The sequence below is a fragment of the Arachis duranensis genome, chromosome 10, assembly GCF_000817695.3.
Source record: "Arachis duranensis cultivar V14167 chromosome 10, aradu.V14167.gnm2.J7QH, whole genome shotgun sequence".
NCBI classification, from domain to species: Eukaryota; Viridiplantae; Streptophyta; class Magnoliopsida; order Fabales; family Fabaceae; genus Arachis; species Arachis duranensis.
The window spans coordinates 83,564,298-83,576,038 of NC_029781.3; the positions used below are offsets into that span (position 1 = coordinate 83,564,298).

The window sequence follows — 11,741 nt, forward strand, 5'->3', positions numbered from 1 at the left end:
CTCGATGACTTTGTTAGTTGCTGATGGCTCTTAATTTTTTTGTTCAAATTTACTGATGGCTTTGTTTGTAGTTGCTGGTTTTGTTGGGTGAAGGTTTAGTGTTTTGGAATGTTTTATAATGTGCTAATGTTTGTAATTACTGGCTTTGTTTGTAATTGTTGGGTGAATGTTTAGTGTTTTGTGATTATTGGTTAATATTTTAGTTTAGTGTTCTCTCTTTTTCAGATTTTCCACCTCCCTATATTTTTGCGTGTTGCTGAATTAGTAATCAATAAATTTGTTGTTTTCCTTAAAATCGTGACTTTACTAGGATTTGTTAAATTTGTTGCTGACCAATCACAGAATTAGAATAGAATACTGAGTCAGTGCTTGATTGATTGGCTTTGCTCACTGATTGTATTTGATGCAATGTTCTAAAAATCAGACCGGACTGATCGATCGAACCGGTCTAACCGCGAACCGGTCTAATCGCGAACCGATAGTTTAGGCGGTTCGATTTATTAGCAAAAACTGCTGTTCTGGAAATTGGATACAAACCGCTGAGCTGGCCAAGAATCGGCTGGTCAAACCGGACCGGGTCCCGGCCGGTCTACAAGAAACGATGCCGTTTCCTTTGTTGAAAGGAAAAAAGGGGTTGCACGTTTGGCTCCCTTCTCCAACTCCTTCCTTAGTCATCAGCAAAATGCCCTAGCCTCCACCAATCTTGTCGCCGTCTGTCGGAGTGAGAGACTGCTGCTGCCGCCTCCGTCGCACTCAAGAACTTCCGTCTTCGTGCTATCGGCGTTCGTTACTTCGCTCTCACCATCCCCTGTTCGCTCTCCATCCCCTGTTCGCTCTCATCAGTCGCCTGTTCGCCGTCGTCCGTTGCGCTCAACCGCTCTCCGTCGTCCGTCGAAGGTCAATGCTCACTGCTAGTGCTTGTTCTTCGTGTTTTTTTTTGTTGTCTGTTCAGAAACCAAACCCTCTTCATGCCTGTTCTTCGATGGTTAGTGATCGTCGTTTTTTAATACTCACAGTTGGTGTTTTGTTTTTCATTGATTGATGATTATTGATTAAGTGATGTGTTGCTGTTTTGTTTTTTTACTTTGTGCTTGAGTTAATTGGATGCTCTGTCAGTGCTTAGTGCTTGTTCTTGGTTGATTGGCTTTGCTCACTACTCTGGCTTGTTCTAGCCTATTCTTGATTAATTAACTCTGTTACTGGCTTATTGATTGATGCTGAATTGGTACGGATAAACTGTTACTGGCTTGTTCTTGGCTATTTTGTCTGTTGTTAAATTTTGTTAAAGTTTCTTGATTTTGTGCTCATTACCTCATTCAGTGCCTTTTTTTTGTTAATCATTGTGCTGAGCTTGTTAATCATTGGCTTATTGATTGATGCTAAATTGGTACTGATAAAATGTTACTGGCTTGTTCTTGGCTTTTTTTTATCTGTTGTTAAATTTTGTTAAAGTTTCTTGATTTTGTGCTCATTACCTCATTTAGGACTTTTTTGTTGTTAATCATTGTGCTGAGCTTGTTAAAATTGGGTTAAAAACTTTGTAAATCTTTGTTAAAGCATGTTAATTTTTGTGTTAACCTTGTGAAAACTATGTTAAAAACTTGATTGGCTTTGCTCACTACTCTGGCTTGTTCTAGCCTGTTCTTGATTAATGAACTCTGTTACTGGCTTATTGATTGATGCTAAATTGGTACTGATAAACTGTTATTGGCTTGTTCTTGCTTTTTTTCTGATGTTAAATTTTATTAAAGTTTCTTGATTTTGTGCTCATTACCTCACTCAATGCTTTTTTTGTTGTTGTTAATCATTGTGCTGATCTTGTTAAAATTGGGTTAAAATTGATAATCTTTTGGAGTTTGATGTATAATAGGTTGATTTCAAGCTGAGATTTTCTTCTAACAATGATATTGACAACTGGAATAACTTAACAATTGGACTATTCATTTTAGAGAGGAAAAACATCTACATAATTTTCATATTTTATTGATGAGCATTTGAGCTGTTTATATTTGAAGCTTGTAAAACAGATGGAATGCTTTCTATAAAAACCACGAGTAAGTTTAATGTTCTTCTCACAGTTAGTTTTGCTTTGATTTCATTGAATACATGCATACACCTCAAGCTTGAATATGTTTTGAGCCATAGTATTAAAATGTTCTGAAATTTCTACTTGAAACTTTATTAGGGAGCAGCTCAAAGTTAGGAGTGGAGTAGCTTGCAGCATTGAAAACCATCAACACAATGAACTGGTGATAGAGGCAGTCATAATAATAAGTAACATGCTAGTAGACATGTTTTGTAATTTTATATTATAGCAATACACATATTCTATCATTTTTATTGTGTTGATTTATTGATTTTTTTTATTGTGTTGAAGAGAGTTGTTCTATAATTTATTTATTATTTTATTTTAAAACGGTTTTTTCGGTTGAATTACGGTTGGACCAGTGAACCAGTGAGTAAAACGGTTCGATGATCGGTCCGGTTCTTAGAACCATGATTTGATGATAAATTTTAAATTGATAACTTTTAAATATTAAATTTGCACTGCCTATGTTACTGATTCACTGTTCTTTCAGTGTTTTTTGTTGTTAATAATTGTGATGAGCTTTGTTAAAATTTGCACTGCCTATATTACTGATTCACTGTTCCTTCAGTGCTTTTTGTTGTTGTTAATCATTGTGATGAGCTTTGTTAAAATTTGCACTGCCTATGTTACTGATTCACGGATTCATCCCTCTTGTCATCATCATCGGCATGAACTCCGAACCAAAACCCCAACTCTCTGGATAAAATTGTAACGAAAGCTGATTGGGATTTTTTCTTCTACTTAAGGTATGAATCAGAATGATGAGGCCAAGTTGTGAATGCACAAGTGTCAACGGACTATAATATATATTGAGTTTGTGACATTAGAAGGGTGTAATAATAACAATAATGGAGTCATGTTATTTGAATATTGAGGTTTAACATTTAAACTCTCAGCTTCTCAGCCCTGTTTGATTCTTCTTCTCAGGCAATTGAATCGAATCAACCTGGCCTTCCTTTTCTTTTTCTTTTAGTTGATTCTTAATTTTTCTAATATATGTAGCTTTCTGAATCAAGTGGATCAGATTATGTAGTTTTCTTGATTTGGGATGTTTTCGGAGACGCATTAGAAGAGTTATTTTATTATTGTTTGCTATAAAAATATTCACATGTTGTGTATGCTTGTGATTGTTTCGGTGTTTACATTTTCTTTCCAAGTCACTTGCTATGGTTGTTCTTTGAGTTAAGGCTTTGTATGTGTGTGTGAGAACATGTGATAATGTTGAATGCTGTTGCATCTAATAGGAGTTTTTGGAGTACTCTCATCTTTGGTCCTTTGTAATTTATTTATTATTTTATTTTAAAACGGGTTTTCCGGTTGAACCAATGAACCAGTGACTAAAGCGGTTTGATGACCGGTCCGGTTTTCAGAACATTGTATTTTACCATTAATTATCCCCATTCATTTTCCCTTTTGTTGCGTTTTTCAACTGGGTACCTGCCCTACAGGTGTTTGATGAATTTAGTCAGTGAAACATAAAAAGAGAGAGATTATACTGTATGTTCGAATAACTCTTAAACTTCTGTTGGGTAATCAGAGTTGGGATTGGAATTGCCATTGCCATGGATCCTTCTATTATGAAGCTCCTCGAAGATGACGAGGTTTTCCCCCCTTTTTCCCATGGTTTTCTTTTGTTATTTATTTGTTTGGGGTGTTGCTGAACCACTATGTTTGAATGTGTACTTCAGGATGAAACAATGCATTCAGGGGTGGATGTTGAAGCCTTCCAAGCTGCACTAAACAGAGACATAGGAGGATCTACTTCCACTTCTGGCTCAGACCCAGGTACCCAACTATGCTTTTTAATTCCTAATGCTTTTCTGAGTTGAAATAGTTAAATTCTCTCTAGTTTGTTTGTTTTTGGTCGCTTGTTATGCCATTTGAATACACGGCTGCATAAACAGTGTTTAGACTTTAGATTATTGTTTATGAGCTTGTTTGGTCGAGATTTGGTCAGATTGCAATCAAAATAATTGATTTTGAAAGAACTGTTTTATGGTTGGGGATGATGTTAGAAAAGTGAGTTTGGATTAATTATTCTGAGCGATAAAAGGAAAATCTATTATACGGATATAAATGTTTGACTATACTCTAGTGTTCATAAATGGGAAGGAACAACACAAATCCTTTAAAATCTGGCTGTAATGTAAGTGCTGTAATTTATCTAAGGGACAATGTACCCCCTAGCCAAAATGATTATTATATATTTTATCAGGTATTTTTCCTCAAGGTGTTATTTCTGATTTTTGGTATCTAGAAACAATAGTAGAGGCACCACATTTAAAAGATCTCTTGAAGTGGAGATCAAGGAATGTAGTTGAACAAACTAAAAAGTTTCATCAACACAGTGGTAGAGGACAACATCTTTGAGAACTTAGATGATCTTAATTATTTAGTAGAATACAATCAAATAAATGTAACACAATGACCTCTAACTTTAAGTATCAAATTTGACCAGTAGAGGTTCCAAAGCATTGGTTGATATTTTCGCAAATGAAATATATTTTTCTAAATGAATTTCTGTACTAATATCAAGTGATCCTGATGTATTTTCTACAGCATAATATCTGTGTTTTCAGATGTTAGTTTTCTTGTTTGTTTTTATTTTCCTTCTAATTGATTGTTGAGTCATGTGATTTTTTATATTTGCTTGGTAATTTATGAATTGCAAATGCTTTGTGCTTCTATACTCTCTGCAGTTTTGTCTCAAGGAAGCAACAATACATTGACTCAGTCAATGCCACAGTGGCCAACTCCTAGCCATGAAAACCAAACCCAAGTTCAAAATCAAGAGCCTGAAACTGCACAGCAACGAGAGCAACCTTCATCTGAGGTGGAGCAAAAGCAACATGGATCTCTTGCTGAACAAGTACAGCATGTTGCTTCCCAGGACGTAAATAATCCTCCTTTACCACAGCATGTTGCTTCCTCGGACGTAAATAATCCTCCTCTACCACAGCATGTTGGTTCTCAGAGTGTAAATAATCCTCCTTTGCCACAGCATGTTGGCTCCCAGAATGTAAATAATCCTCCTTTGCCGCAGCATGTTGCTTCTCAGAATGTAAGTAATCCTGCTTTATCACAAAAGCAGACTCAAGATGAAGGTCATCAACCACAGCCTGTTCAAAATTCTCAGACAGTTGGAATTCAAAATTTGGGAAAATATCCTGCTCCTAATAATGAAGTACCCAAAACACTTGATCCCAGCAGCGAATCTCAGCAGTATGCAAAGTTGCCGCAAATAAGTAATCAACAGGCTACAGTCAATGAGCAGCCAGGAGGCCAAATTAATCGTCAAAAACAGGTACCATTTGGCATGTTGCTACCTATCTTGATACCTCAACTTCCCAAAGACCGAGCCATGCAACTTCAAACTCTATTTAGTAAATTGAAGGTGGGTTTCTCAAAATAATCTCACTACCTGGTCCTCTGGTAGTGGGAACCTTGTCTCTTTTCTTTGCTAAAGTCAGTTTTGTATTGATAGGATATGATCAACTTAGGAATAGATATCCCATGCTACTCACTTTCTGTTTTGTGAATTTATTGTTTGTGTTATAGAAAGACGAAATAGCAAAAGACAGTTTTGTGCGGCTTATGAAAGGTATTGTAGGGTACCAGCTGCTTAAATTAGCATTGTCAAAAGTACAAGCTCAGCTACAAGCACAGGTAGGTTGAGAACAAGTTTAATATATATATATATATATATATATATCAACATCATGCTAAGATTCATTCTTCTTTTCTACTGTTATAGACAAGACCCAACCAAGGACCTGTGAGGCAGCAGCAACCTGTTCGGATGGCCACTGTTGACTTAGGTGCAAGACAATTAAATGATCCCCATGCTTTAGCTCAGCTTCATCAGAGAAGTATGAATGCAGCTGCAGACCAATCTCGTATGACTTCTTCAGCTGTCCAAACTATGGAGAACAATGCTAGAAAATCTCAAGAATTGGATGCTAGAATGGAAACTCAGGGTTTGCAACTGAGCCAGTTGTCATCTTCCAATTCCATCACTGTTAGTCAGGAAGCACAAAGATCATCTGTTCATGTACACGGGCTTAATAAGCAGCCACAGCCTCAGCATCTACATTTCCCATCAGCATATGGCAGTAGTGGTGGTACTTATAGGCCTTTTTCAGGGCCAGCTAGTAGTTCTGCTTCATCTATCAGACCACCACCACATGAGTCACATATGAGTCAAATTCCACATCAAAGCACTGGTCCAAATCACTTAGGTGGGGCAACACAAGGCTTCATTGGTATGCCAAAACTTGAACAGCAGAACTCTTTGAATGATCCCAAGAGGCTGCCGGGTGGCTCTGTTGCTCTATTAAACAATCCGGCATCCCAGCAAACTCCAAATGCATCGCAACCACCATCAAACAAAGATCAAAATTCAGGCTTCTTGTCATCTGGTTCTTATGTCAAAAAGGAACCTAGCGACATGCCTACTGAGCATCAACATAGGCAGAATATTTCTAAAATCCATGGACTGCCTTCAGCTAATTCTGCACAAATCGAACAGGCAAGTGCCAATCAAGGAACGGTAAAGGATGAGTTCTCAAGGGGCCTTCCAGTATCCACAAGTATGGCACCTACAATATCTACTGGCTTGACATCACTCAATTCTGCTTCTCCTTCTGTAATGGCCCAACTAGATCCTAGTGTCTCAGTAAGTTTGCAAGTGATATATTTGATCTTGTCTAATATAGTGGCTAAACTATTGTGGATCAAATATTTTCCAAATGTGATTGTTTTGATACATGGTATGCACCTGTCGTACAGTACCAATGTTTATATTAGATGTATATATACAAAATATTTGTTCTTTTATAGATGCATATTCAAGAGTTAAATTGTCTATAGCTTATGATTTATTTTCTGTCCTTATAACTATGAATCTTGTTGTAATTCAGTTTTAAGAAACAAGCATTTTTTTTATTTCTCCTTCCTCTTTTATTTTTTTTATTCTTGGTAGTTTATTAAGGGTATTCTGTTTTTTGTTTTTGGTGGCATAGACCACAATGCTTTTAGTTTGGATTAGTATGCTGCAAACTTGGTTATTTTAATTAATTCCATGCTAGGAGTAGTGCTTTGAGACATTTTGATTATTTTGCCCTATGCATTTATTGAGATGCCTCTCATGCTATTTATGTATTTAAGTTGCAGTGAAGAATAAGAAGCATATAATGAAAAACATGCTTATTTTACCTTTCATGTCCTGCACTTTTTACCTTTAATTTTTTGAAACAATCTGCTATTGGGGCATAATATGAACTTCAAATTTGTTTTTCCAATTTCACTTTTTCGGGTAAATGCAAATTATCATTTTGTGCGCACCCACTATTTAATGATATATTCAAACTTAATGCATAACTCTGACTCTTTGCCCCACTCTATTCTGTGTTTGATCAGTTAAGCACCCAGGTACCATCAAACACTTCTGGAATTACTGTGAGGGCACCTGTGAAAAAGCCTTCTGTTGGCCAGAAGAAACCACTTGAAGCACTTGGTTCCTCACCTCCTCCTCCTCCAAGGTGATCTGTCTTATTTGGCTGCAACATGCTTCACTCTTGGAATTGTTCTTTCTTTTCTAAGTTCTAACTCATTTTGATGCATGCATCTTGTGCTCATATCCTCCAGTAAGAAGCAAAAGGGATCTGGGGGATTCGTTGAACAAAGCATTGACCAGCTTAATGATGTCACTGCTGTTAGTGGAGTCGATTTGAGGGTAAAATTCTCTGTTTTGTTGAATTAAGCTTGATAGCTCAATAATAAGGGATGTCTACTCTCATTTCAAAATCTAAGGCCATTTTTTGCATCTTTTACAGGAAGAGGAAGAGCAGTTATTTTCAGGTCCCAAGGAGGACAGTCGGGTTTCAGAAGCAACTCGAAGAGCTGTGCAAGAAGAGGAGGAAAGGCTGATTTTGCAGAAAATTCCACTCCAGAAAAAATTGTTTGAGATTAGTAAGTGTCCTTTTCATATGTTATCTCCATATATTTTAATTTTTCCTTTTGAGCTATCTGGATACAAACTAGCTACACCAGTTGTTTTGTGTTATTACTGTCAGTGTTTAAGTATGGCTTGAAGGGTGTGAGCAATGATGTGGAGAGATGCTTTTCACTGGTGAGATTCAACCAAGATTTCAATTTTCATAACACTAGGTTTGCATGTAATCTTACTTATTCAAACTGAGTTTTCAGTGTGTGGAGGAAAGAATGCGTGGACTGATAAGTAACCTGATTAGAATGTCAAAACAGGTTAGTTGTTCTCTACCTGCTTGCAGGAATATTCTCTCATAATTCAATAGAATTTCTTACTTTCAAGAATTTTCCTACTAGCGGGTTGATTTTGAGAAGACAAGACATCGGACTGTTGTCACCTCAGATGTTCAGCAGCAAATCATGACAATAAATAGGAAAGTAAGAGTGGAGTGGGAGAAAAGACAGGCAGAAGCAGAGAAGCTTCGGAAACAAAATGACGTGAGTATTTTGCACTTATCAGCATTTGAAACGTGTGCCTATTTCTTAATTTCAGTCCATTTTAAAATATAGATTGATGGTAATGCTGGAGCTGATGGTGACAAGGACAAGGACGAGGGTCGTAATAAATCATCAAAGGTTTTTTTTATCCCATTCTTATATTTCTCCATTATCTACATGGAAACTCTTTTCATTAATATTTATTAAGCTGCAGGTGAACAAGGAAGAGGATGACAAGATGAGGACAAATGCAGCAAATGTTGCTGCCCGTGCTGCTGTTGGGGGAGACGACATGCTCTCAAAGTGGCAACTTATGGCCGAGCAAGCCAGGCAGAAACGTGAAGGCATGACAGACACATCATCTGATTCTCAACCAGCTAAAGATGTAAGTCGCAAATCTTCAGCATCTGGAAAAAGTACGAAGGATAATCACGAAGGGGATAAAAAAGGTTCTACTAATTTTGTAACTTCATGTGAGTTTTCTTTTAAGCTGTTTTTTTCGGTCACTTCAGTTGTCAAATAATTCAACAGCAAGATGGATGTAAACTTTATATCTAAAGTATTCAGTATTCACCAAACTGACATCCATAAAACTATATCTTAAGTTGTGGATGAAAATGCGGTTTTGTTGTTGGATTGAACTCTAATAGAATTATATTATCTTGCATGGAATGTGATAACTAATCTTGTTTGATGGTCCATTAATTTTGTGGTTGAAATTGTTGTAGCAAACATTATTGCTGTTTGATTGTTTGTCCTACATTATTTTTAAATAATTCTGTTTTTGCTCTATTGACTCTCCCAAACAGGGGCTATCAGAAAACATGGGAGAAACAATTCCCTTGTGACTCAAACTAAGATTGCCCGAAGCATCTCTGTCAAGGATGTAATTGCTGTGCTCGAAATAGAGCCACAGATGTCGAAATCATCGCTCATTCATCGCTTGTACGAGAAGATTCATTCTGATGCTCAACCTGAGTGAAGTAGAATTACAGAGAAGTGTTAATACACATTGTAAATAAATAAATGCATGTATAGAATAGTGGCTTATATACATGTATAGAATAGTGGCTTATTTTCTGTTATACTGTATATAAAGTGAGATGTTTAACTACTCTCAACTTGGAACCATGAGTCTGCAATTAGGTACACTATTTGGCAGAAGTGTATAGAATAGTGGCTTATATACATGAGGACTGGGTGTTGTTTGGTGTTAGTAAAAAAAAAATGTCATTGGAGGGTGTTAAAGAGGAGATAATGCACTTGATGTGAAAAGCCTCAATTAAAATGTCATTGGAAGGTGTTAAAGAGGAGATAATGTACTTGATGTGAAAAGCCTCAATTATTATGAGTGTTAATTTCTGCAGGAAGGTGAGGTATGAATATTTAGTTTGACACTTATCATTGAAAGTCTATGAGCCTTTTGGAAGGTGAAAGTTTAGCTATGTTGGTGTCTCAAGAGTGAACATTTAGTTGTGCTTTCTTTGAGTGTTTTTATAATCTTCTAGGCCTTATTTTATTGTTGATCAGGATTTTTTGTCTGACTTTGACTTGATTAGTTTTAATTGATTATTTATCGTTGACGACAATGCTGAAAGGGATTATTAATTAAAGATTAGTTTTTGTACGTTTCTCCTCTTTTTGGGTCTAACTCAATAATCGAAAAAAATACTGGTATAAATCAACTGTTTTTGCTGCCAACATCAAGAATGTTTATTAAGGAGGATTTTCAATGTATAAAAGTGTCGTAATGCTTTTGTTTTTAAATTAGCCTGATTATTTTTTTATATATATTAATTAAAAACAAAAAATACTTTCTTGAAGGAATGAAAATAGAAATGAGGTGAATTATATGGATGATCAAATAAATGAATATCCATTTTGTGATTCTAATAATAATCTCTAGGACCTAGGGGTATTGATGACTCTGTCCAAAATTTAGTTTGTATGAGAATCAGAAAAGTTTAATTTTAATAGGTTGATAGTATAAAGAGTTTATTTGATGATTGAATCAAATTTATGTTTTTAAATATTTTTTTAAGTAATAAATTAAAAAAATTAGTTATTTTTACTGATATTTTTTTTTTTTGTTGTCCACGGTATTCCCATTTGATCAATTTAAGTTGGTTTTATTTTTACTGATATGTTAATATACGATTGGATATTTGTCTTGTGAAAATTGAATTTTAATTGAAATCTGAAATTTTTCGATATATATAATCTCTAACTGAATGTAATTCCTAAATTAGTGGCTTGCGTAGAGATTCCATATTGGCTAGGACATTTAACTAATTTTCTTGAGGGTTTCCATATATAGCTTAGAAACCAGAAAGCAAAGATCAGATTCCATAATAATCAAGTAGGAATAATCATACGTAATTCTTACATCAAATTATATTTGGCTATAATGATTTTCCCTTCTTATTGATTGATGATTCTTTCATTTTCTCATGCAATCTGCACGGTTACATGATTGAAATTGAAATTGAAATTGAAACGACACATATATTGGCAATTTTCGGAAAGTGCAATTAGAAATTGAAGTACCATGAGGGAGAAGAAGAATTTTCCAAGCTTTTAAAATGATTAATTATCACCCATGATGAGTGATGTTAACCCTCAACAATTCCAGCATAGTGAGAATTGATTGAATTTCTTGTTTAAGAAATGCGATGTTTACATGATTTTTTTTGTTAAAAACTATATAGAGGTGGTAAAAAAAATCTATATATAAACAATTTCATTGTAAATATGATATATAATAAAATTCTATGACCTATATAGTCAACTCTATCTAGTGAGATAAAATTTTGTTGTTATTGACTTTATAATTTAACTACAAAATTCTTAGATGATTACTTATTAATAGAGATCTCATAATAATAATCAAGGAAATTAAACTCAATTAATTCTTTTGTTTATGGACTCCATGATCACATGCGTCATACTCCATTAACCCTTTTCATAACATAATGATGATTAAGGCCCCGATTAAATGTTCAACCAAATTAATGGCTAAAAAAGAAGCGCTTTAAAAATCGAATTAAACTGTCCAATTACGTTGAATAGACTGCAAAATAAAAAGCTTTTAGTTTAAATATTCTTTATTTCAATGAGAGAGAACACTGAATTCGGTCTCTATAACCGCTACTTCAAAAAATAAAAC

The 11,741-nt window shown here is 35.2% G+C and overlaps 1 protein-coding gene across 9 annotated transcripts; it reads left to right on the plus strand.

Annotated features, from left to right (window-relative positions):
- The first annotated feature begins 645 nt into the window (after positions 1-645).
- Positions 646-10,164, plus strand: LOC107470567 (transcription initiation factor TFIID subunit 4b). Of its 9 annotated transcripts, none has more exons than XM_021132808.2 (17): positions 646-985; positions 2,186-2,274; positions 2,808-2,835; positions 3,627-3,690; positions 3,778-3,874; positions 4,789-5,483; positions 5,648-5,755; positions 5,844-6,764; positions 7,508-7,629; positions 7,736-7,823; positions 7,924-8,059; positions 8,164-8,219; positions 8,297-8,353; positions 8,435-8,575; positions 8,648-8,713; positions 8,790-9,048; positions 9,385-10,164. In XM_021132808.2, the coding sequence occupies exons 1-17, from the start codon at positions 969-971 to the stop codon at positions 9,555-9,557; spliced, it is 3,117 nt and encodes a 1,038-aa protein (XP_020988467.1). In that variant the 5' UTR covers positions 646-968; the 3' UTR covers positions 9,558-10,164. The 9 variants fall into 9 exon arrangements, with proteins under 9 accessions (XP_020988467.1, XP_020988475.1, XP_052111837.1 ...); XM_021132816.2 differs by having other exon boundaries at positions 646-897; XM_021132813.2 differs by lacking the exon at positions 646-985 and adding an exon at positions 993-2,054.
- The last annotated feature ends 1,577 nt before the right edge of the window (positions 10,165-11,741 follow it).